This window comes from Hyperoodon ampullatus (assembly GCF_949752795.1).
Source record: "Hyperoodon ampullatus genome assembly, chromosome: 17".
NCBI classification, from domain to species: Eukaryota; Metazoa; Chordata; class Mammalia; order Artiodactyla; family Ziphiidae; genus Hyperoodon; species Hyperoodon ampullatus.
In genome coordinates this window covers 40871394-40897791 of record NC_136930.1, presented here as the reverse complement: position 1 = coordinate 40897791, position 26398 = coordinate 40871394, and the positions used below count along the sequence as shown (strand labels likewise).

At 40.0% G+C, this 26398-nt stretch overlaps 1 protein-coding gene across 3 annotated transcripts in view; it reads right to left on the bottom strand.

Moving 5' to 3' along the window:
• The window catches only part of MTDH (metadherin), a 53017-nt gene extending 27752 nt beyond the window's left edge, over positions 1-25265 (bottom strand). For 2 of the 3 annotated variants that reach the window (XM_079722486.1, XM_079722487.1), the window contains exons 1-2: positions 24660-25257; positions 12396-12500 (exon numbers count right to left, since the gene is read on the bottom strand). In XM_079722486.1, coding sequence (XP_079578612.1) covers positions 12396-12500; positions 24660-25040 — 486 coding nt within the window. In that variant the 5' untranslated portion in view covers positions 25041-25257. Of the gene's footprint in view, positions 1-12395; positions 12501-24659 lie in introns of all 3 variants that reach the window. The other variant, XR_013811343.1, reaches the window with a different exon arrangement.
• Between the last annotated feature and the right edge of the window lie 1133 nt (positions 25266-26398).

Here is a 26398-nt window from a genome sequence, read left to right as displayed (position 1 = left end):
TTTATTACCTCTACCAAACCAGGCTCATATCCACTTAAAAAAATTGAGGTATCTTTTTCAGTGTAGTTCAGCGGTTTTCAGTATCTTCGAAGTTGCACAACTATCACTTGTATCTAATTCCAGAACATTTTCATCATCCCTAAAAAGAAACCTGGAACCCATTAGCAGTCACTCCCTACTACCTTTTCCCCACTGGCACCCACCACTAATCTACTTTCTGTCTCTCATATCCACTCTTAAGTAAAGATGTAACACACTGAGCATCTATCAGTTGCAATCTAGAGCAAGGGTCAGCAACCTTTTTCTTTCTTTCTTTCTTTTTTTGGCCGCGTGGCTTTTGGGAATCTTAGTTCCCCAACCAGGGATTGAACCCACGTCCTCGGCAGTGAAAGCGCAGAGTCCTAACCACTGAACCGCCAGGGAATTCCCAGCAAACTTTTTCTATAAAGGATAAAACTGTAAATATTTTAGGCTTTGCAGGCCGTATGGTTTTATATGTAGCAACCAAATAATTCTGCTGCTGTAGCATGAAAGTAGTCATATACCATATATAATTAAATGGGTGTGACTGTGTTCCAGTAAAACTGCATTTCTAAAAATAGGAATCTGGCTGAATTTGGGGGTCAGAGTTTGCCAACCCCTGGTCTAGAGTAGTACTGTCCAACAGAAATATAATGCAAGCCACGTATGTGATTAAAATTTTTCTAGCAGATATTAAAAAGTTAAAATATGTAACATTAGTTTTTATATTTCACCCAACGCATCCAAAATACTCTCATTTCAAAATGTAATCAATATTAAAAACTATTAATAAGACAGTACGAAAAAGAATGCTAAATAGCCACATGCGGCAAACAGCTCCTATATTGGACAGCGCACACCTACAGAAACTAAGTAAAGTAAGTACCCCCGCCTTACAGATAAGGAAACCTGAGGCCATAAAGAGATTATATAACTTGCCTAAGATATAGTGTTAAGTGTTGAAAACAAGACTAATATCCAGTTCTGACTCCAGAGCCTTGCCTCACAAATACTTTCCTTTCTGACTCTCTACATATAATGCCAAATATAAATTCAATCATGTATTAGCTATGTGATTTAGGGTTGAATCACTCTAAACCCTTTTCCCCAACTGTCATATGGGACAAAAACTCCTACTAACTTCACATAAGGTTCTTTTTTTTAATTTTTAAAATTTTTAAAATTTTTTATTTTTATTAGTTTCTGCTTTATAACAAAGTGAATCAGTCATACATATACATCTGTTCCCACATCCCTTCCCTCTTGCGTCTCCCTCTCTCCCCACATAAGGTTCTTTTAAGGATTAAATAAGATGTGAAAGCAGACTGCTGACTACAAAGCCGCATGCATAAATCAGCTTTTTTTTGTTTAAAAAGAGGGAAGCTATGGAAAAAGGACAGGAATTACATTCACACTGAAATATACTATGATTTGTCATTAAAATAAAATCTGCAGAAAAGTAAGGGAAATTATCTTGATTTAGGCTTCCATCTTGTTTGATTTTATACTATGACCTTTAAAAGTAACCTCACTTTAAAAGTAACCTCTCACTCGGATGAGACTTAATAACATAATATACTATAAAAAAGCTTTAAAGTGGGCTTCCCTGGTGGCGCAGTGGTTGAGAGTTCGCCTGCCGATGCAGGGGACACGGGTTCGTGCCCCGGTCCGGGAAGATCCCACGTGCCACTGAGCAGCTGGGCCCGTGAGCCATGGCCGCTGAGTCTGTGCGTCCGGAGCCTGTGCTCCGCAACGGGAGAGGCCACAACAGTGAGAGGCCTGTGTACCGCAAAAAAAAAAAAAAAAAAGCTTTAAAGTAAATATGTATACACACTACTAATTGACCCAGCCATCCTACTGAGGTCAATGTCTTACTTCTGATCAGCTCCATTACAGCTAACAGTTGAAGGAAAACTGAGAACGTAAGTTCTGCCTTCCTGTTACCCATAGTTCTTCCCCCCGTTGTTGTCAGGCTTCACCATGGAGCTGGGTGGATTATTAAACTAGCCTCTCTTGAATGGTCTTCATACAATCAAGAGTTATTAAATACCTACTGTGTGTCAGACACTGTTTTAGGAGCTCAGTATACAGAACTAAATAAAACTGTCTACTTATGGAAGGTGTACTATACTAATCTAATAGGAGAAACAGACATGTAAATGAGACATTAGGAGAAATTCTTATCTTCAAGGGTTTCCCTCCCATTGCTCATCTCCCAACATATCTATACCAGTCCAATTAATTTACATTCCCATTTAAAAAATCCCTACCATTTTCTACCATCTATAAAGTCTAATAACTTCCTCATATGATACAGGTCTTCCACAAATTAATCTCAACCGTATATTCTTTTATTCACATAATCATTTGGTTCCAACACGACTGTCATCTCTAAATATTCTTGGCTTTGCCCAAACGTTACTGACCATGAATTTTCTCTCAAAATAAAGTACGGTAGCCTGGGTGCTTAGGGTGACTTTCCTTGTACCCTTTACCATGTACCCCCTCCCTCTACTGATGTCCAATGCCTAAAATGATGTGCATTATTTTTTCTTAACCCAGCTAAAGTTCCACCCCATTTGCTTTATCTCTGTCATTTCCCTCTCCCCAATTAATTAATTAATACCTTTTAACATCCTAAATAAGGATGCCAATGACTATATATAAAACATGAGTAAAGCTTAATATTTTGGTAAAAAAAATAGTATAAATAGAAAGCCTAATATCTTCTTCCTTCATCCCAGTGGATCTTCTTATGTATTCCAATTTGGAGACTACAGTCTTTAAAGCACATGCTAAAGTAGTTCTAAGAGTATGAATAATTTGCTCTCAAATTCACAGAACTTAAATATAAAAAAAATATGAACTGGTTATCAAAGAAAACACACAAAAATAACTTCCATAATTAAGCTCATCTTTTAATCTTAACATAAATGAACACTCCCTAATATTAGACAATACCCAAATAAGTGCTATCATTTATTAGAGTGGCAAAAGGTATACCTTGACAGCAAAAGCAGATCTATTAAAATGGCTAACTGCTCTCTTAACAGATAAAAGAACTACAAAGTATAAAGAAAGGCAGGACAGTGCCCAATTAATGCTGAAAAGATTAATTTAGGGAGTATAATCTAATATTTGCACTGCAACAAAACTATCAGAAGAGAAATACTGTACAAATTTTTAGTTAAATGATACTTTATTTTGCAATTAGCCATTTACACACAAGGTAAGTTGCCAGGTTCTGAATGTAATCCTTATTCAATTTATTAATTCTCTAATTTGGAAATACTAGTCCTTAAAATTTGGGGGAACCGACCTCTCTAATACTTACAGCTCTGTAATCATCGAAAGTCTCTGCTGGTGATGTCAGGAGTGATAAAGTAAACAGAGCATGAAAAAGAGGAATGCTGAGTATTTTCTAAAGGTTAGAAATGGATACTAGAGTGCTCTGGTCTGCTGACTAGTGGCTGGTGTATGAAGGTTTTTCATTAACTCATGGCAAAAACTTCTTTCCGAGATTTTTGTTCTTCTTCCATTGTGTCAAAATTCCTTTCTTTTTTTTGCAATGGTGACAGTGGTTTTAAAAATGTACTTGTATAATATCGCTTATACATGGAATCTAGAAAAATGGTACAGATGAACTTATTGGTAAAGCAGAAAGAGTCACAGATGTAGAGAACAAACTTACAGTTACCAAGGGGGGGTGGGGGTGGGACAAAGTGGGAGACTGGGATTCACTACACACTACTATCGTATAAAATAGATAATTAATGAGAACCTACTGTTTAGCACAGGGAACCCTACTCAGTCATCTGTGGTGACCTAAATGGGAAGGAAATCTAAAAAAGAATGGATGCGTACACGTATACGTACACATACACGTATACATATACATGTACGTATAACTGATTCACTTTGTTGTACAGCAGAAACACAACATTGTAAAGCAACCATACTCCAATAAAAATTAATTCTAAAAACATCAGCAAAAAAAATTAACAAATTAAAAAAAATATACTTGATGGGATTTCCCTGGCAGTCCAGTGGTTAAGACTCCGTGCTTCCAATGCAGGGGGTGCGGGTTCGATCCCTGGTCAGGGAACTAAGATCCCACATGCCAGGAGGCGCAGCCAAGAAAATAAACAAAAATAAAAGTGTACTTGACAAAATTAAAAGTTGTTAGTGAAATTTATTTTGAAAAGTTTTAGCAATTGCCACTTGAAAAAGTCTGAGAAACCTATGCTTTAGGATCAATTTCATCCACTTCCTGCCTAAATGTGGCAAGTCCCTAATTTTATACACATTTTGGCACTATTTATTTTTCTCACTTGTCTCAAACATACAGATGAGTTGGGCATAGTTAAATGGCAAAGGATGAATGGCCCAAGAGGCATACGAATTCCATTTCTCTACTCTGTCTGAACTAGCAGTTCTTAATCTTAGTAACTTGGTGACACAATATCAGGATGAGATTAATTATGAAAAGTATCACAAACCTTTTTAAAAGTAGACAGGCTTGCAATTGATTTCCCCCATTTTGGGGAGGAGGTATGATTTAAACTAGACTCAGCATCTCTCCACTCACTACTACTCTGATACATTTTTTTTGAATGGAAGTAAGGAGTAGAGATGCAGGTGCAAGGAAGTGCCCACAATTAGCACTTTAACCTCTTTCTCCTCACCCTGGTTAGTTATTTTCTTTCACAGCATTTATCACCATCTGACTTTAGAGACTATACTTGCTTGTTTTCCCCACTAAACTTCATGAGAATAGTGACTCTTTTATCAACCATTTTATCCTGTGTTATCAACCATTATATTTCTTGTGTTTAGAATAGTATATCCTGCACATAGAAGGTATTCCATTAATATTTCGTTAATCAATGAAAGAGCCTAAAATTAGACTGCATTACGTATAGCCCTGTCTTCCCAACTCTCACTGTCCCCCCAAATAAAATCTTTGAGCTATTACATTTGTATACTTGATTCATCATCCAAGCCATTTAATTATTTAAATATGTTTGGTGTAACCTCATAAGTTATGGAACACTGCATAAACAGCATGGTTATCAACTCATAATCTTAAAAAATTTACAAGAAACCTTTCTTAAGAACTTCTTTTATCTAGCCCTGAACTCTTTCCCAGTTTGGTTCTCACATTTCCAATAGCCTAAACTAGTTCCACATGGAGATTCCACTTCCATTCTTACTTCAATCATAGCATTATAAAATACAAATTCACCATTTCACTTTTGATCCCCTCTTGCCACTTCCTGCCTGATACCACCATAGTATTGTGGAAAAACGATGGGTTAAGGCAGAAGTCCTAGTTCTGGTCTCAGTTCCACTATTCATTAGGTGTTTACACAGAAAAGTCTACGGGCAGAAATGAGGCTTCTCTGGTAAGATATTCCCACTTTTATTAAAAAAAACATTTGGTTTACCTTAAAGAAGTTTTTGAAAACTAATTCCTTAGGTGAAACCCAAAAAATCACAAAGCTATAGACTGCGGCACAAGGGAGCCTGGAAGGTCAAGAGTCCAAGACCTAGAGAATCAGATGATATTAAAGCACTCCAGATAATGAAACATTTTAATGAACCCAAAAGACTGTATCAGGAGTTTAAAACAGGGGTTCAGCAAATAAGGGACCAGATAGTAAATATTTTAGGCTTTGTAAACTATAAGGCCTCTCAACTTTGCTGTTGTATTGCAAAAGCAGCCACAGACAATAAACAAATGAGTAAGTGTGTGTGTTCCAATAAAACTTTCAGCAATAGGCAGAGAACCTGATATGGCCAGCAGGTCATGGCTTCCCAATCCCTGGTTTAAAACTACAGTTTCTAAGATGTATTATGGAACATAAAACAAATGTATGTAAGCTCCCTGAGCATGAAGGTTTTTCTCTATTTTGCTAACTGCTAGAGTTTATGCCTGTGTAAAATCTATGCTGCCTCAGAATAATTTTGTCTTTGGTCTTCTAAACACTAATCACTCAAACTTCTTGGTCATAGGATACTCTTTTCTACTCTTAAAAGGTACTGAGGGGACTTCCCCGCTGGTCCAGCGGTTAAGAATCCTCCTTCCAATGCAGGGGATGCACGTTCGATCCCTGGTCGGGAACTAAGATCCCACATGCTGCGGAACAGCTAAGCCCACGCGCCACAACTGGAGAGCCCACGTGCCACAAACTACAGAGCCCATGTGCTCTGGAGCCCACATGCCATAACTAGAGAGCCTGCACGCCACAGCTAGAGAGTAACCTGTGCGCTGCAATGAAAGAGCTCACACGCCATAACGAAAGATCCTGAGTGCTGCAACTAAGACCTGACGCAGCCATAAATGAATGAATGAATGAATAAAAACTTTTAAAAAGTATTGAGGATATCAAAGAGCCTTTGTGTGGGTTCTATCTATTGATATCTACCATATTGTAAATTTAAACTAAGAAATTGTTTAGCTATGTATTAATTTATCTCAAAGTAATAAGCTAATTATATAATTATACCTATATAAAGAACTATATTTTCCAAAACAAACATTTTAGTGAGAAGCATGTCATGTTTTACATTGTGCAGATATCTTTTATGTCTGGCTCCATTAAAAAAACCTGGACCTGCATATCTGTTTTTGCATTAATTTACTGTGATATATTATTTGATTGAAGCATATGAAGAAAATATGGCTACATACACGTGGATATGTAATTGGAAAAGGGAGGAGTTTTTCAATAGTTTTTTTCAGATAATTGTGATATTCTTGATAGCACATCAAAGATTAGCAGTTGCCAAGGGGAGGAGAGGGGAAAACGGGGAGCAACTGCTAACAGGCACAAGATTTCTTCTTGGGAAGAGGAAAATGTTTAAAAATTAGACTGTGGTAATAGCTGTACAATTCTGTAAACACACCAAAACTGTACACTTGAAAGAAGTAAGTTCTATGGTATATCTCAAAATAAAGCTGTTTAACAAAAAAGAAAGAAAACCAGGGGGCTTCCCTGGTGGCACAGCAGTTAAGAATCTGCCTGCCAATGCAGGGGACACAGGTTCGAGCCCTGGTCCGGGAAGATCCCACATGCCGCGGAGCAACTAAGCCTGTGCACCACAACTACTCAGCCTGCAAGTCACAACTACTGAGCCCATGTGCCACAACTACTGAAGCCTGCATGCCTAGAGCCCGTGCTCCGCAACAAGAGAAGCCACCGCAATGAGAAGCCCGTGCACTGCAACGGAGAGCAGCCCCCCACTCGCCGCAACTAGAGAAAGCCCGCAGGAAAAAACCCAACGCAGCCAAAAATAATAAAATAAATAAACTAAATCAAAAAAAAAAAAAGGAAAAGAAAGAAAACCAAAGTGTCTGGAGCTTAGAGAAGGTAAGAGGTAAGAAAAGAGACTTGAGCCACAGTGCCACTGGATTATGTTCAAGATTGTCGAGTAATAACAACGGGAAATCATGAAGGATTTTAGGTAGAGGAAGGAAAAAATATTACATCAAAACTTGTCAAGTGGTAGTTTCTTAAAAACTGTTGTAATGTGGAATCTGAAACTACATCAATGAGCTTTCTATACTTTACTACATTAAAATCCATTGGTCTACCATGCACCTTAAATGAATCTTTTATACTTGTCTACTTTTGTAACATGCAAGAATCGAGCGTTTGGAAAATACTGATTCACTGAGTTACATACATCTTCCAAAAGGTTAAAAAACATTCTGGGGGACTTCCCTGATGGCGCAGTGGTTAAGAATCTGCCTGCCAATGCAGGAGACACGGGTTTGAGCCCTGATCCGGGAAGATCCTACATGCCGCGGAGCAACTAAGCCCGTGCGCACAACTACTGAGCCTGCACTCTAGAGCCCACGAGCCACAGCTACTGAGCCCGCGTCCCACAACTACTGAAGCCTGTGCACCTAGAGCATGTGCTCCGCAACAAAAGAAGCCACCTCAATGAGAAGTCTGTGCACCACAACGAAGAGTAGCCACCGCTCGCCACAACTAGAGAAAGCCCGCGCGCAGCAAGGAAGACCTGATGTGGCCAATACATACATACATACATATATACGTGAATAAATAAAATTTATAAAAAAACCCAAAAAACATTCTGGGGACTTCCCTGGTGGTCTCCCAGTGGTCAAGACTGCGCGCTCCCAATGCAGGGGGCCCGGGTTGGATCCCTGGTCAGGGAACTAGATCCCACATGCATGCCCCAACTAAGATTTCGCATGCCACAACTAAGGAGCCCGTGAGCTGCAACTAAGGAGCCCGCCTGCTGCAACTAAGACCTGGCGCAACCAAATAGATAAAAACAAACAAACAAAAACCCCAATCCATTATATACAATATTAAAAAAAACCCAACACATTTGTTAACATCACTGCTGATCTCATCAGAAATTCATTAAGTACTGGGATGTTGTCAAGCTCATGGTGGTAGACACAAATTTTCCCAATTTCTAATTTTCACTTGGCAACAAATCATTTTATCATTTGCAACAGTACTATCAGTTGTTTTCCTTGAACTGTCTTGATTATTTTTGAAAAAATGTCTACAAACACCCAACTCTAAATAACCATGGCCTATCAGTTGTTCTCTCAACTAAAAATGGAGTAACAAGAAATAAGTGGCTAGTCCAGCTTGCAACTCAACTGCACAGGTGTTTTTCCTCAAGGCAACCACTGTTTTTCAGTATAGAGCATACTTTATGCATACTTCCCATTTCATCATACAGAATAATTAAACGGCATGTATTCAGAAGTCAAGATTTAATAAAATGAATAATGATCATTTTTTTCAGATTCATCAAGGATACTCTTAAGTGGAATTAGCTTTTTAATTTTTTTTTCCAACTGTAAGTGGATTGCAGTAAAGAACTCAACTACAAGTAGCTTGGTGTCACTGCCTTTATTTGTACTAAGGAGTCAGTAGTTTTAGTCACTACTGCTTTTGCACCATTAATGCAAATATTAACACAGCGGAAAAGACAAACAATGTCTTAATTATTCTGAAAACAGTTTTGTCTTCTGGGACCCAACAAAAAGGTCCCTGGAACCCCTTCACAGGGGTCCACGGACCACACTTTAAGAACTGCTACCTCAAAGAAATTGAGAGAGCATTTCTTACTAGCTATGTGATCCTGGGCAATTCATTAAACTCTTTTCAATGAGCTGTATAAAAAAAATGATAATACCTTCCTCCCTGTGCATTAGGATTAAGAGATGTGAAAACATTTTGTACTCTGTGTAGCGTCACGAAAACGTAAGAACTTGTTAATATTTATAATGAATATTTCAGTAGGACACCACTGACTTTGTCCACAACAACCTGACGGTGACCAAATTTTATACATTTTTGCTTTTGCTATTTTTCTTACTAACCATCTTTACACTTCTATCTTAATTCAGACCTTTACAATCACAGATGCAATGCTGATTTGTTAATCACAAATGTTGCTGCCAGCTGAGCATATCTACGTTTTTATCATACCCCACCCCACCCCACCCTGACCAGTCAAACCTGTCTAGGGCTTTCCCTTGAGTCTGAATATGTTGTTTTGTTTCAGCTGAACAATGACTGTGTTCATTTGTTTCTCTCCCCTGCCAAAATTGGCCTCCCCACGTCTACTCAATGAAATACCATCCCCATCCTCAAGAGTCCAATTAAGTCAATCTTTTCTGGCTACCCAAATAGGATAATCTTACTTCTCTGAATACCTGGCACTCAAGGCCGTAAGTTACCTGGTATCTTCTCTTATGCTTGCCTTTCCTTAACTAGACTGTAATCTCTCTGAGGGTAAGTACATCTTACATTTCTCCTTATTCTCTTCATCATCAAATAGCACAATGCATTCAGCCTGGCTAATGATCCAATGTATACTCTACTAGAGACTAGCATCAATGAAGCATTAACCTTCATATCCAAATGGACCTGGTAGCTTAACTTGCTTTATAGACCCAATATCTATAGCTCTTGTCATATACGGTTTTTAGACAGTTTTATCTATAAGGCTTACTCAAGTGACAGGACAAGGTATTCAATATCACTGCATAGAGTTCAATTGCTTCACGGGCAAACTGTATTTCTTAAAGTGCCTAACGTGGCTCTGAGAGGAAAACAAATACATAATAACATATATTAAGGTGCATAAGTAGACCTAAGATGTTTATTTACGAAAAAAGACAGTAAGAAGTCTTAAAAAAAAACCCACATACTTAAAACACATAAAAGCACACAGCACAACAGCATAAAAAGTTAACTGAAATGAGAGTCACCTGGACTGAACCAAGTTAAAAAGCATAAATTCAAGATGTAGGATTGTGAAAAGAAACATTAGGCATGAGTGGTAGCATTTATTATTATGCAAAAAGTCAAATCAAATAGGTGACAAACCAAAGGTAGAAGCCTTGCACTAAAAAAGCAATGGCAACTGAAAGGAGGTGGTTCTGTCAAGTGATTAAACAGTGCATGGGCTTTGGTATCAGAATGAGCTGGGTTCAAATCCCAGTTCAGAAACTACGTATGAACTTAGAGAAATCACACAATCCCTCTATGCTTCAGAGCCCTTATCTGTAAATGGGACTAATACTATTTGCCTCCATGGAAGAGTTTTTGAAAGGATCAGAAATAATACAGAGCAGTAAAAAGCACAGACTTTGGAGTCAGATGGGTCTAGTCTAGGTTAGAACTGACTGTACTTTTAAAAGCTTAGGTAACTTAAGCCTCAGGTTTCTTATTTGTAAGATAGGTATGATACCACCTCCTCAGCATTCTTGCGAGGATAATTTAAGTAACATGTATAAATATTCTATAAAGTCTTAAAAGTACACCCAGTAAGTGCTCAATAAGTTGTCCCTACTATATTATACGTAAATATATTTACTTATAATTAAATAAGTAATTATGTATGAAGTAAGTATGTACGATATATACACATACCTCACCTTGCACAGTGCCTGCCATGTTATAGATACTTAACAAATGTCAACCATTATAATTACTTTCTAACATAAGAGATTTCAGAATGATTTAAAACTTTAAACTATGGTTTTACATCTCGATACATACAATCTATATATAATTAATCAATCAGAGATGAATGGTAGTTGATTAATTATTCCAACTACAGATTTTTCAGGATAATTCAGGGAGTGGAAGCAGGAGTTAAGTATAAAATGCTCACTAGTAGAGAGAAAGCCCAGGAACAAGGAAACACTAGATGGGAGAAGTATACATCTACATTAAGCATATAAACTATTCACAGTGTAAATTCAAAATCCCTAAATTGTATGCTTATTTGTTAACAAAAGTAATTTACTATTTATTTTTCTGCCAAAGGCAAGGTCAGACATATATTTAATTCTTTCCCACAACCATCCTTCATTTTAAGCCATCCTACCTGCAGCTGTCTTGGCCCTAGACCAATTTCACCGGGTTACAGGGCAGAATTGATCTCACCAGTTCTTCAGTGGTATTTTGAAATTATGAGCATTAAGAAACTGTACCAACCACTTCACACCACTACTCTACGGGGCTGGAGTTGTGGCACCTTGGTTCCTAGAAACCACTTACCTACCTGTGGTTGTTTTTTTGTTCGTTTTCCCTGAAAAGGAGTTATGCATGCAAGGGTTAAAAAAAAAAAAAGGGTGGGGGGAGGTTGCAGTTTTTAATGTACCAAAAAGAATTAAATAAAAAGTCTCTCGCCCACAGCAGGAGGTACCACTGTTAACAGAGTCTTGTACATTTTGCCTACTTACAAACTAAATTAAGTCAAATAAAAACGGGTCCGTTCTAACACTGGCAACTGGAAAATGAATAAAATCCCAGGAATGTACCATTAATGGGGTATAATAGATTGTTATTTGAAAACTTAAGAGTGCACATCCAAACCTTTTAATAATGACCTGAGTACAGAATATTTTCCTTTGTTAAACAAATTCAAATTGTATCTTATAGATGATTATGTCGCTGTCACAATAGAAATCTATATTAACACTTAATACCATAGAACAATTTTGCCAAGCTTTCCATGACAAAAGTGCACTATTAACAAAGGTATCACAATTTTGTTTTCCAATAAGAGGTATGTTACATATCTGGAACCTTACTCATATAAAAGATGTTCAAGTCATGAATAAATTGTTTCTGGCAAAATGAAAACTTAATGATGTCACAGCAATGTTTAAAATACTTGGTGATACATCCCTCCTTAAAAAACAAACAAACAAAACCAACTTACTTAAACCTCCACCACCCATCCATCCGCTATGATAAATTCAGATTTTTAGTTTTCCTTAAATGGGGGTGTACACATAACATTTTATATGTCACTCTCTTTATTAAGAGCCTTGCATATAATTTCACATGCTCCCAACTGACCTTTTCATTTTTCTTGTGTGTCTCTAATGGCTGCTTGGCTGCTGCTGCACTCCGAGGAGTTCGGACGACCTCTTCCTCAGCCACTTCGATGGTCCGTCCGTTTGGCTGCACAGCAACAATAATGGATTCTGTTATCAAACTGCTTGGCAGAGCAAATCAAAGATTTGTACTCAGGACACAGAATATACATCAATCAAATTCTACCCCTGACCCAAATTAAAAAGATTTTTGTACAGCTGTGTTATCTAAGACTATTGTCCCCAGGAACTACATCTTGTAATGTAATAAAGAATGAACTTATAAGCAAAACTGTACCACAAATTTATTTTCTGATTTCACCCAGGCATCAGTACCTCCAACAAAAAATAGTGGAATGGAAGCAGAAAAAAGAACTAAATTGTCTTTGCACGCTGACCACCAATTGGCTGTGTAATCTCAGAGTATTTCACTCGTTATCTTTGAGTTTTGTTTCTACATCTATAAAAATGATAGGTCTGATCTATTCAAAAGACCACAAACTTTTTTGGTAAAGGGCCAGATAGAAAATATTTTAGTCTTTGTGAGCTATGGAGTCTCTGTCGCAACTACAAAACTATGCTACTGTAGCACAAAAGCAGCCATAGATGATACATAAAGGAATTAGTATGCCTGTGTTACAAAAAAACTTTACAAACACAGGTGGAGGGCCAGATTTGGTCCATGGACCACAGTTTGTTGGTCTCTGTATTAGATAATCGCTAATGTCCCCTGTAATCTTACAATCTAATAGCTCTACTATTCTAGGATTAAGAAGCTTTATTAACCCACTGCCACAGTTTAAAAAGGCTACCTCAGTTTTCCTAACATCCCCAAAATAAAATGACAGCACTTAGAGGTGTTCATGAGTAGAATTAAGTCTGTGAACACCAATTCTGGCTTTTAATCAGAATCACTAGTTTGGGTTTTGTTTTTTAAATGAAGCATTTCTGAGCCCCATCACCAGAAATATACTTAGATTCAGAACTTTGAAGAAAAGGGCCCAGGTATCTCCCAGGTATCTGCATTTCTAACCTTTCTGGATCTTACTACTACTTTTCACTTGCCCATTCTTCTCATATTCAACACAGTAAGTTAGTAAATCAATATACTAGTTTAAATTGCTTTATTTCTAGTTCTTGCAGAACAGATTTCCACCAGATTACTTATTACAGCAGAGCTATAGTCACGAAAACAATATGAATGTTCAGTTTTTCTAATGTGACATTACCTGCATTTGTGCAAAATTATCAGGGATATGCAGTTGGAAAGAGAAACCATTAATATTCCAAAACTCAATCTGCAGGCTTTCCAAAGATTTATTGCAGAAAAATCCAAACAAAAGCTTTTAGCTGATTAATTTCCTAATTAACTCAAATTTAATATGCTGAGTCTTACGCAACTTGTTAAAGTCAGACAGCTAATGTTGAAACCAGGTGTCTTCACTCTTGGTTTGGTTTTCTTTCCTCTGGGCTGTTTTGCCACTTTAATGCTGTCTCTTCTCATTTCTCTGTGTTTATGTATATAGGGGGGGCAGGGAGGGGTGGAGGAGACAATGCATTGAGAAAGGTCAGAAACCCCAGAAAGGGATTTGGGCTTAGAGCCATATCCACATCAGGAATATAAAACTTTATTTAAGTCTACTTTCCAGTATCACCATCTTACTTGTCAGTTCTCGTATGCCATTTCTTATTTCAGACTAGTCAAACTTACTTTTTCTGATTTTCTGGGGTCATCCTCACCTTTCCATGTAAGCTTTACTCCAACTGACCAATCTTACAGCTCTAAGTCCACACAGTTTCCCTCTCTTCACGTGGCAGCTCACAAGCCTCACATCTATGAAACTTCATTTAACTAATTCCTTCAGCAAACTATCATAGTCACTTATATGATACCTCCATTTTACTCATGTAAATGACTAAACTGAGTCATTTTAATTTATATACTAACTGTAAAAAGGTGAAATTAAGTGGTTAAAAACTATCTTAAAAACCGCTAAAAATTTCAATGCAATTCCTTTGAGACAACTGCAAACAATGCTGATAGAGCCTCCCAAATGAAAGATGAAACAATCTTTCCTTCTGGACAAATACAAAGTCTGAAGTCCTCAATCAGTGACCAACAGAGGAACACTCAGTCTCCATTTCACAGGCTCTGCAATGATCAGCAAGCCAAAGGTGGTCCCACATTCCAACCTGCGCCAATTTTACTTCCTTCTTTGCAACGACTTATGTAGCAGCTACAACTGCAGCTGTTCCCTCTGGTCTATGCAGATTTCCCAATTTTCCACTAACTTTTGGGCTTTATATAGGTCTCATAACTATTGGGGTTCCGTAAGTCATCAACAGCTCCCCACAAATGCCTGACACCATGAAATAATAAGCCCCCTATCCCAAGGGAAAAGTCAACAGCATTCTTAGGTAGCAGGAAAAGAGGATACATTATGGTGGTTGTGCCTCTCCTACCTATCAACAGCACTAATCTGATCTCTACTAGCTGGTCAAGGAAGCCTTGTCCTGGTAAAGCATTAACCACATTTAAATGAGCAAATCCCTAAATGGAAGCATATTATGTAGATCTGCTCACATGAAAAGAACTAATCGCAAACTAACACTTCAAATCCAATGTGACTTCCATGCTGGGTTTTACATCAAAGTATCTTCTCTGATCATAGAGACTTTATAATATATATGGTGTTGTTTCTACAGGTTAGAATTACATGGGCCTCTTGCTGTACCCCGGTTTAAAATTCTCTGGAAAATTTTGAGGTGTTCCCCTCCAGGGCCAACCAAAGTTAATTTTACATATAGCATGCAATCTATATTTTAAATTAGACCACCCCAAAATGTCCTTCAAATTTGGTAAAAATCAACCAGTAACAGAAAAATGATATAATCATTTCTTACATGGATAAACTTGTAGACAATGCCATGTCAGCCTTATTATTAAACATTCCCTCAACCCCCATCCCAGATCCTTTTAAAAAATACATTCACAAAAGAACGTGTGTGTTGGGAGGGTGATAAAGCAGAATGAAGACACCTAGCTGACAATCAGGAAAATAAAATGGAGGAGGTGGCCACACAGCAGGGGAACAGGCTCTTATTTGATAACTACTCAAGGAAATAAAATTCTTCACGTTAGTCAATCTCCAATTTACTAATTCCATAAACGTTTATTAAGTACTTAAGTACAAGGCACTGAGCTAGGGACCTCGGGGACAAGGACATATGAAAGGAATCTGCCCTCTGGGAGTTTTAAGGTTCAGAATAAGAAGATATGCTTAATAATAGACTTCTACTCCATTTGAATGGCCTTTATATATCTGTTAAACTGATTCTAAATTGCAGAAGAATCTATAGCTAAGGTAAGCATATACAAGGTTTAACATTTGACACTTCTAAAATGAAAGCATTTAGAATCCTATTTTCACTTAGTTATATAAATTTTATTTTTAGCCACGAAATGTAAAAACCATGACTTCAAATTACTTGGAAACTTCTTAAGTTTATTTATTTTTTTTTAAATTTTTTAAAAAAATTTATTTTATTTAGTTTTGGCTGTTGGGTTTTCATTGCTGCGCACGGGCTCTCTAGTTGCAGCAAGTGGGGCTACTCTTTGTTGCGGTGTGTGGGCTTCTCATCGCGGTGGCTTCTCTTGTTGCGGAGCATGGGCTCTAGGCGCCCGGGCTTCAGCAGTTGTGGCACGTGGGCTCAGCAGTTGTGGCTCGTGGGCTCAACAGTTGTCGCCCGTGAGCTCTAGAGCGCAGGCTCAGTAGTTGTGGCACACGAGCTTTGTTGCTCTGCGGAGCGTGGGATCTTCCCGAACCCGTGTTCCCTGAATTGGCAGGTGGATTGTTAACCACTGCACCACCAGGGAAGTCCACTTCTTAAGTTTAGAAACTAGAAGGGCAGCCTGCTAGCTACCAAAAAAAAAAAGTGAAATATGAAAAGACTACGGGCTTTAGAATGGACAACCTGGGATTAAGGCCCAACTTCCATATTTAATCACCGTGACTTTAAGCATTTTCCTTGACTTAACCCTCAACTTCATCATCTGTAAATACGAAGAAAATATGTAACTTGTCTTATGTAACTTGTTAAAGTGACAGTAAATGAGAAAACATGTGAAAGCATACTTTACTTGCTCAAGAGTTTCTTTCCTTCAATATCCTTTCCTCTCCAAAGCTATGATGGCCCATATCCTCATCCCATGTTCCAGCATTCAAGTCATTTTTCATACTAGCAAGCTCAAAATAAATATTAAGTCCTGGTGGTCAAGAGGGCTAACAAACTGTACACGTATCCAATGGGCCCAATGCTCCAGACACAAATTCTTTTGGGAAGTTAACAGAATACAAATGATGAGTAAATGTATCCTCTCAGAGGCTAAAAATAGTCCAGGCTTGCTGTAGAGACATGTCATACTATCTTTCTTTTTTAAAAAGCTGCTTATAGTTTCACTGTTTTCTAAAAAAATTACACAGTAATCATTCATGTTCATTCACTCAATATCCAGTAAATGAACTCAGTAGAGTAATATGCAGAACCCTTAAAACCTTGAAACAAAGACAAGTGAGGCACAACTCCTGCCCTCGAGAAGCTTAGACCAAAGCAAAGGAAGAACACAGGTATACAACAGCGCACACTAAAATAACAGACAAAAGATGTACTCTGCCTCCCTCCGCGCCCCCCCCAACCCGGCCCCATTCCCCAGCCTCTTAAAGGAGAAGAGTATGAGTTTTGAAGGCAAGCTGAGACCACGGTTGAATCCCAAATGTCTATCACCTTGGACAAGTTACTACTTCACTGGAGTCTCAATTTTCTTAGCTGGAAATTATACTGAGCATACAGGAAGCATAAGACTACATATTATGTCCATGATAAAAAAAATAAAGGCAAGACATCATGGAAATTCAAGAGATATCATCTTTAGCTGATAGACCTAATAATTTCCAAGTATTTGCCATGTGCCAAGCACATGCATTATCTCATTTAATGGACAAGACTTTGTCAGTTTCTTAGTTTTAGTTGTGAAGAGTGCTGATACATATTCAAGATAGAATAATTTCTTGTCATTTATTTGAAAACACAAATTGTTTTTTCCTGCCAAATGTTGTGCACATATCAACTACATAAACTAAACATACACATAAGCTACAGCTTCAGTCACAGTAATTTACCAACTTGTTTTAAAATTCAACCCCAATTTTAAACTCCTAAAAACTAAGAGGATAATCTTACAAATATGGCCTATAAATCAAATTTGCAAAATCTTGCTATATATCCTGAGTTATTTCCTTTAGGGTAAAGATCCTTGTGCCTTCTCAACAGCTAGCCAAAAAACTAAATCCTCTTCAGGGATTCCAAAACATCTCTTTGTTGCCTGCATCAGGGATGCTCAGGGCTACTTTTATATAGGTTAGAGAGATGACATTCAATACCTATCACATGGCCAAATTATTCTAAAGATGATTTCTGAAACATTAAATACAGTGTTGGTTTTCAAGGCTTTATGTCAGACGGGTACTGAGATAAGGATTACAGGTGATACAGCAGACACATATCCATGTAATTCTTTCTCAGATCCTGAAGGACACCTTCTGGAATACTGGCATTCTGTGGAACAGTTTGAAAACCACTAGCATAGTTGGAGAGAAAACAGAGTAAATTTAAAAACTGGAGAGGAATTCCCAGGTGATCCAGTGGTTAGGACTCGGTGCTTTCACTGCCAAGGGCCGGGTTCAATCCCTGGTCGGGGAACTAAGATCCCACAAGCCCTGCGGTGCAGCCAAATAAAACTGGTCAGATAACACCAACTCCTCACAGAGATCTTATGATTTTGTTTGAATAGTAATAATAGTGACAATCATTTAAAAATGCTTTCAAGGCTTTCACAACCTTGAGAAGTAGTACAATACTCAATAAAGCCAAAGTGCAACAAAAACAAGTGTTCGGAGGGTTTATTGCTGCTCTTGGTATTTAAGATGAGCATGACTATTTAAGGTCTTTTCTGTCAGAACTATTGAAGGTCTTTTCTGCAAGGCCTCTGGCAGAAGAAAATGACAGGATGAAAAAGTCCTGTCATGTAACCAAACAAATAGACGCAAAATTCTGGAGATTCTGTAAAGGTCATTATAATTTTCAGCAGAAACTTCTGATTCTAAAAGTAAAATTTAAAAGCAATAAAGTTGTAACTCACTGAGAAAATTAGATTTGTTCTCTGAATGCAATATAATATCCTGGAACATGCTATCAAAATGAGAGGTTAAAAAAAAAATCAGAGAGGTATAATGGAAATAACAGTGAGTTCTTAGACTAGAAATCAGGATATTGTTTTGCCTTTGAAATGCCTTTGCTCTATGACCTTGAATAAGTCACTTAATCTCTCTGAAACTCAAGATTCCTTTTTGCAAAATCAGGAATGTTTGTTTTACCTATCACTCAGGATTTTTAAATCAAATGAGTATTCTTCTAAGACTTAAAACTAAGGGGACTAGTGACTTAAAGGGAAAAAGAAAATCCTGTAGATGACACGTAACTTTAGTAATACCTGGAATGACATGGCAAAATCACCACCTATGAATAACAGACATAATTCTATTGAGAATATCTTAAAAGACAAATTTATTTAGCCCAATAACAGTTTATTCAACTAAACAGTGAGATGTCATTTTAGATACTTCATTCAGCACTTAGTTTAACAAATAATTTTCAAAGGCTGTTATATGCCAGTCGCTGCTTGCTATCCCATATCAAGGCTTATAATCTAGTGGAGAGAAAAGACCCTGAGCAAAAGTAAATGAATAAGTTACTAGACAATTTACAAACTACAATAAAGGAAACACATATAAGAGGTTAAGACAGAAAATAAAAGGGGATGCCTATTTCAAATAGGGTGATCAGGAAAGCATTTTCTGGGAAGGTGAGTATTAAAGTGAGATCTAAAAGCTGATTAGAACAGTGGGGTCAAGATGGTTCCAGAAGTGTTAGTAACAGCTCATGTAAAGGTACTGGGTTGTGAGAGTTTGAAGAACTGAAAAAGATCACTATAGGTGAAGGTAGCAAATGAGAGGAAACCAACTCAAAATTGCTTAGAAAAAAAAGCAGGTGCTGGGCCATATAGGAAAGAAGTTTAGATTTTAAATGCAAAAGCTACTGAAATGTTCGTTTTAGACAAGACTGTGACTTGTTTTTAAAAAGACTCCTTACTAGGCTGTTGAGGAAGCACTGGGGGCAGCCAACAGAAGCTACTGCTGTACAAGTGAGTTAAGGTGATAATAGCTGGACTAAATATATGTTTTGGAGATAAAACTGATGGTACTTGCTGAAGGATTAGGATATGAGGTGAAGATGAGGAGGCAAGGAAAAGAGAAGAACCAAGAACGATTCTTAGATTTTTGGCAGTCATTTACCATTTACAGAAATGGGGAAGGCTGGGAGAGGGCAGGGAATTATAAGCCCTGTTTTGGCGATGTTAAAGCTTTTGAGACAAACATCAGGCTTCTAATTGAAGAAACCCAGTGTACATCTAGACATGAGGTTTTGGAGATGAGAGGAATAGTCCAGTTACAGACACAGGCAAATAAACAGTTGATCACCACTATTTGAAGATTCCATATTGGCAAATTTGCTTACTCACTAAAATTTATTTCTAACCCCAAAATCAATACTTGTCATTCTTGGACATGCACAGAGCTGTGAAAAGATCTGAGTCATCCTACAAGCACATTCCCAGGCAATGCTCTGCCTTCTTGTTTCAGCTCTCATAAAAAATATAAAATAAACATAAAAAAGAGACTAACTCTAGCTGGGGAGCTAGAGAAGGCTTTATATAGTAAAGGCAGCAATGTAGCTGGGCCTTGAAGGATAGGTAGAAATTGGTAGAGATACAGAAAAAATAGGCCTTTTAGAAAAAATAATATGAATAGAAGAAGATAATATGAATAAAGAGACACTGACGTCTAGCTAATGGTAATGTCTTAGGGGTAATGGTATGAGATAAATCTAAGATGGGGTTAGATCATGAAAAGGCCTGAGTGCCATGTCACTGGATCTTATTCAACAGGTGCTGGGGAACTACTGAAAAGATGTGAACTTGAAAGTCACATGATCAGAGCTGGGCTTTAAAAGATTTAGCTGGCATGAGTGTGTAGAAAGGATTGGCAACAAAAGGACTGGAAACAGGAAAACCAGTTAGGATGCTGTTAGGACAGCCTAAGCAAAAGGTAATAAAGTCCAAAAGTAGGGCAGTGGCAGTGAAACTGGAAAAGAAGTAATGACTACAAAAGACACAGCATACTATTAGAATGATTTATTGGCTGTAGAAAGATGGACCTTACAAATTTCTAGCCAGATGAGGCAAACACAGCCATTTTCCACTGTAAAAAGAAAAAGGTGGCTCACATGGAATTTACTAGGCATGAAAAATAGGAGTATGTTGCATAAATACTTTGGTGGGACATCTTACTATATTATGCATTCAATAATTACTTATTGACTGCCAGCACCGTGCAAGGTTATACAGTAGCAAACAAGACAAAACACTACTCTTTTATTTACTGGGCTTTTAGATATTAACAATCGCACTATGGCAAGTCTTTATGAAAATTCCTAAACTAATATGAAAAAAACTTGTCCACTAAAATGAATTTTCTTTGACGATGATCTTGGTTACCTGCTCCCAGTTGAAATTCAAAGCAACGATTGTTAAAGACCAGTTATCTGAGATCTTACATCCATCAATATCACTGCGCAGATTAAGTCAAGCGAAAAATATTTACTGAGTGCCTATTTAACACTCACAATGAACTAGGTGTCATGAAAAATACCTGTATGAAAACAGTGATTTCCAACAACGCCAAGAGCTCAGCCCAGTGACAAGTGCCACCCCCTTCATCACTCCCTTCACTTTGAACAGGGGAATGAACTGCAATGCATGCCCCCAAAACTTATGGCAAGAAATTAGGGGATAAAAAGCAAACCGATATAAGAATTAAAAAAAAATGCTTATCAATAGATTTTAAAAAGCTAAACGACGTCTATTCTACAAATAAAAGAAGGCAACTAGAAATAAATTTTGAAAATTCGAGTTGTAAAATTTGCAATGATTTAAGAGAAAACTAAAAAGGATGGATTGAAAGGACGAAAATAAAATATTTAAACAAATATGGAATGTCCTTTTAAAAAACTGCAGTAGTTGACATCACTGATTCCACCTGAATCAGAATTAAGTATATCTTAAAATGTTGATCAGAATGATGTAGTAATAAAAGATGGATCATAAGATTAAACATGACTCCATTTAGAAATCTCTCTTATACTATGGATCTTATGGCCCTATTGCAGGGAATGATTTTCAGACTCACAGGCAAGGGAGCTTGTTAAAAATGCAGATTCCCTGAACCCAGTTCCACAGATTCTGAATTTACAAGATGTGTAGTAGGACTCAGGAATCTACACCATTTAACAAGCATTCAAAGTAACTCTACTGCAGGGAAGTCCCTGGTGTCCAGTGGTTAAGCCTCCATGCTTCGAATGCAGGGGATACTGGCTGGATCCCTGGTCAGGGAACTAGGATCCTACAGGCCGTGTGGCACGACCAAAAAAACCCCCAAAGTCTATTGCAAGTAGTTAGGGTTAACACGCTGAGGAATCCTGCAGTGTTTTAACTCAACTAAGATCTTCAATTTATAAACAAGATAAGCTTATCGGAGCATGGTTAAATGCCTTACTCAAATTTAGAGGTCCTAATTCCTGCCAGGCTGACAGAGTTAAGTCTTCCTCCCCCGAGCCATTGCTGTTTCTTCAGGCTCTCCCACTATCCTGCTCCTCCCCACTTTCAAAGTCAAATTCTGTGATAAGGTTTTTCCTGGCCAGCTGGGCCCACACTAGGGTTTTCTGGTATCTTTTTCCACAACTGGAATAAGCAGCTCCCTGGGGAAAAACTAAGCTTTTACTTTTGTATTTCCTTCACTGTGAGACATATGAATATTGTATTCCTTTTTACTGCCTTCAATTTGCAAGCAGAATCCTGCTTTTCCCCAAGTAACTATTTAGCACAGTGCAAACCATATGAGTACTAACTAAATAAATGGAAGCTTATATTTCTTAACCCTATAAAGCAGTGTTTTTCTAACTGTGGGTCACGCCTCACAATCAAATATGAAACCAATTTAGTGGGTCACAAATATCATTAAAGAAAAACAAATAGAATAGTTTGATACACGTGTGGGGGGCATTGCAATGTAAAATGTTTTCACTGTAGGTTGCAAAAACGTTTGAAAGCCACAGTTTTGAAACTGCTGATGAACTTCTCCAACACAACTTTACCATTAGGTAGGCAAATACGTTTTCTCACGCGATTAACATTCAACCACTCCCCAAAGATAATACTGGATTTATTTATTCATTCCCCTTTTCTTAACTCAAATGAAAAGGAGAAGGAATAAGTACTAAGTTTGATAAGCATTTTTCACAGCACAAGTTCCACAGGAGCCTGTCTGTGTTCCTTCTTCAGATGGGTCATCCAAGTGTTGTGATGCACTTCGGGTGGGCTCTTGGAGCACCTGTCTCTTGACCCAAGTCTATCTGAAATTCCAGACGTCCCAAACAGGGCTTTGAAAATTTCACATCCTGCTTCATCCACACTGGTCCTAGGCTTATTAATGTATGTGTTTTTTTCAAGATCACCTTCTTTCCTGTCTTGGAGCCAGGTTCTTTATTTCCACCATAACATTACTTTCTGGTAATCCCTGATACTCCCTACAAGTTTAAATATAATTACCTATGTTCCAAATCACTTGTATTTTCTCTTTTCCTAACCTAAGGTGGTATTCACACTGACAAAGTTGTATCCTTTTCCAGGTCTTGCATGTATCTTGCATCCTCTTAATCAGCAGGTCTAATCTACACCTAATAATGCAGTTGCTGTGACCTGTCACATCTCTACTACAGCCTTATCTTTTGTACTGTTACCAACCATACTCTCATTACTTTAGCTTCAACTCAGATCTCACTTCCTCCAATAACTTGCCTAAATGCCTCCAATGCAAATAGTCTCCCACTCTCCAACCCTCATTTACACTGCTCACACCTCTACAGCACCTGTCAGTCCACAAAATATTAGAATTATTTTTGAATCTGTCTCCTGTATTAGTTTCCATGACTGACTTTAACTCTCACGTGTATACTTCTCACTATCCAGCAAAAATCAGAGCGCAGGTCACACAGTATTGTACTTTATCGTACTGAAAAGGGGAAGAGCTAAATCCAGTGGCTATAAAAATAGGTTAGGAGCTGCTTCTCATTTTGCACACCCTCCATACCCTGCTCAACTGCACGGTATTTTTTTTATAAATGAATAAAACCATGAACGTTCCAATGGGAGAACCGTGGGGAAATGGCCATAAAGGCCGCAGAAATGAAACGCGAAGGCAAGATAAAACGGCTGTGATGCTCTCTGCGTTTCCACACGTGGCCCGGTAAATCGGTGCCGGAACGCCTCGCGCAGCCTGCGCCTTTCTGCTCTGTCATCCCTTTACTCTATTTCAAAACGCCCACACCGCTCCGCCGAACTTGCCTGAGCGCTCTCTCGGAGGGCCCCGGAGCCCCGAGTACCCGAGAAAACAGACCCCCTCTTGCCTTGCTCCAGGTCCGGCCTCCACTTGCCACAGGCACCGGAATGACAGGGGGCCACCGTCTCCCTTCAACAGTCCCAACTAAAATGGAAGCGCGTCCAGACCTGGGTACCTTTAAGCCTCGAGTCAGCCCCGGAGTCTGCAGGCCGCCGTATCTCCCCATCTCAGTGTGACCTGAGCCAGGCTCTGCCTCCCCGGCGCAGTCTTGCTACAACTTCCCCACCGTCAGGTCCCATCAGCCTCCGCACACACATGCAGCCGACCCAGCAGGCCTCGGGGACGTTGGCATGTCGTTCCGGCGGTCAAGGTTCCCGAAAATGACCTGACCGCAGGGCGCTTCTATTTAAACATACCCCACACTGTCTAACTTCCTTCCTCTACACTCATCTTCCCCACTGGTCCCATACTTCCTGAGTTTCCACCGTTCTCCAAGAAACGTGTCCACCGATCACCTCCTCCGCCTGGAGAGACTGCGTTCCGGCTCTCGACTAACCTCACTCTTTTCCTTTTCCAGTCCCGGCTGGGGCGGCTCGCGTTTGGCCTCCCGCAAGCTCGAGGGGCTCCACGCTGGCCCTTCGCCCCTACTCTCCCGCCGCTCCTCCCCTACTCACTTTGGGCTTCTCCGGCAATTTCTTCCGGTTCTTCTTCTTCTGCTCCTCGCTCCTGAGATTCTTCAGCGCGCCTAGGTCGTCAGCGGCCGGGCCCGGCGCGGCCGCCGCCTCCTCCCGCTTGCGGGGCGGGCTCCTCCGCTTCTTGCGGGCGCCGGCGCAAGCCGCGGCCCAGCCGTAGCCGAGCAGGAAGAGCAGAAGGAGCCCGAGCGCGCCCATGCCCACCAGGATCACCCAGCCCGGGTACCGTTTCGGCTCCAGCCCCAGGTCGAGGCCCAGCTCGGTGCGCAGAAAGCCTAGGCCGACCGAGAGCATTTCCTGCAGCCGGGCTGAGCCCTCCTCGGCCTGCTGGGCCAGCTCGTCCAGCCAGCTCCGTGTAGCCATCTTCCCTACCGTCAGGGGCACTCGCAGAATGACGCCGGGGCGCAGAGACGCCGTGGAACAGTCAAGGGAAGCAAGGAAAGGCCGGGCCGGACAGCCTCAGGCCGAGCGCATTGCGGCCGCCCCTCGCGCCGGAGCCGAGGATCGGCCGCTGCCGCCGCCAGGAGGACAGGGGGCTCCCAGTGCCCCCCGTCAGCCTCACTCCGCCGCCGCCAGGAGGAGGGGGGCGGCGGGAGGGAGTGTCTCCAGCGGCGGCCGCTAAGCGGCGTCTCCGCGCCAGGGCCAGGCCCCGCTGTCCTCCCTCGGCGGAACAATGGCGGCTCCGGCCGCGATCCACGCAGCGAGCGTAGACTAGGAGCAGGGCAGCGGGTCACGTGGGCGCCGGTGGGCGGGGCGTTGGGTGTCACGTGGGCGCGGGCGAGGCCGGGCGGGGCTGGAGCCGTTGGAGCGAGCGCTCCGCGGCTGCAGTTGGCGGTGACCTTTTCGGGCCTGGTGGCGGCGCCGAGCCTTGGGGATCGGTGACTCTGGGCGGGTGGCTGGGAGGGGTTAACCGGAGGAAGTCTTTGCGGGATGGCTGGTGGCCCGGAGCTAGGAGACGTGGCGCTTTGAATGAGTCCAGGGGAGGGGCTCTCTGCGAAGCCTGCGGGTTGGGGGTGTGGAAGAGGGCGAAGAGCGAGGAACCGGGTCACGGGGTCTGGGTCAAAATTGCCCTAGTAGCTGTCTCTTCTCCATTCTTTTTCTGGTGGTGGTGTCGGGGTGGAAGCGGCTTTTTCTCCCTGGGTCACCGGTCGGCTAGATGCTTCCAGGTGGGCTCAGCCGAGCCTGAAACCGGTCACTCTTCTTTCAGCGCATAGGTTTAGTTCACAAATTGGGTTTGTCTCTTCACGGCCAACTTACCCACGTCGCGTGTCTACCATTTGCCTGCCTGGCTAGGGCGCTTTTGCGTGGTTTCTCTCCTTCGCTCTTGCTCTCGCTGCTATTAGTCGCCAGAATTCAAAAGTTGGAAAGCCCCTGGGCAGTATTCTTTTCCTACTCGTTTGTAGCTTTAATAAGAAGTAATAAGAGGCATACTGGATTGTGTTTTACATGTAGAGGTAGATTCCTTGTTGCGTTTTATTTTAAGCTTTTGGGCAAGATCACAAGAGGAGTTTGCAAAAATTCTGTTATTTTTTTGCTGTGTTGACCATATCTGGGTAGCGTTAGTAAGAAATGGATTTTCAGATCTCAGTTACAAAGATGATATTCGGGGCTGCCGTAGGGTTTTCAAGTTACATTTCCCTGTAAGGAAACTGGGTGTTTTATCATTAAATGATAATTAGCATGTAAGCAAGTGTCTTAAGTGAACTAAAAACAGGCTTTCT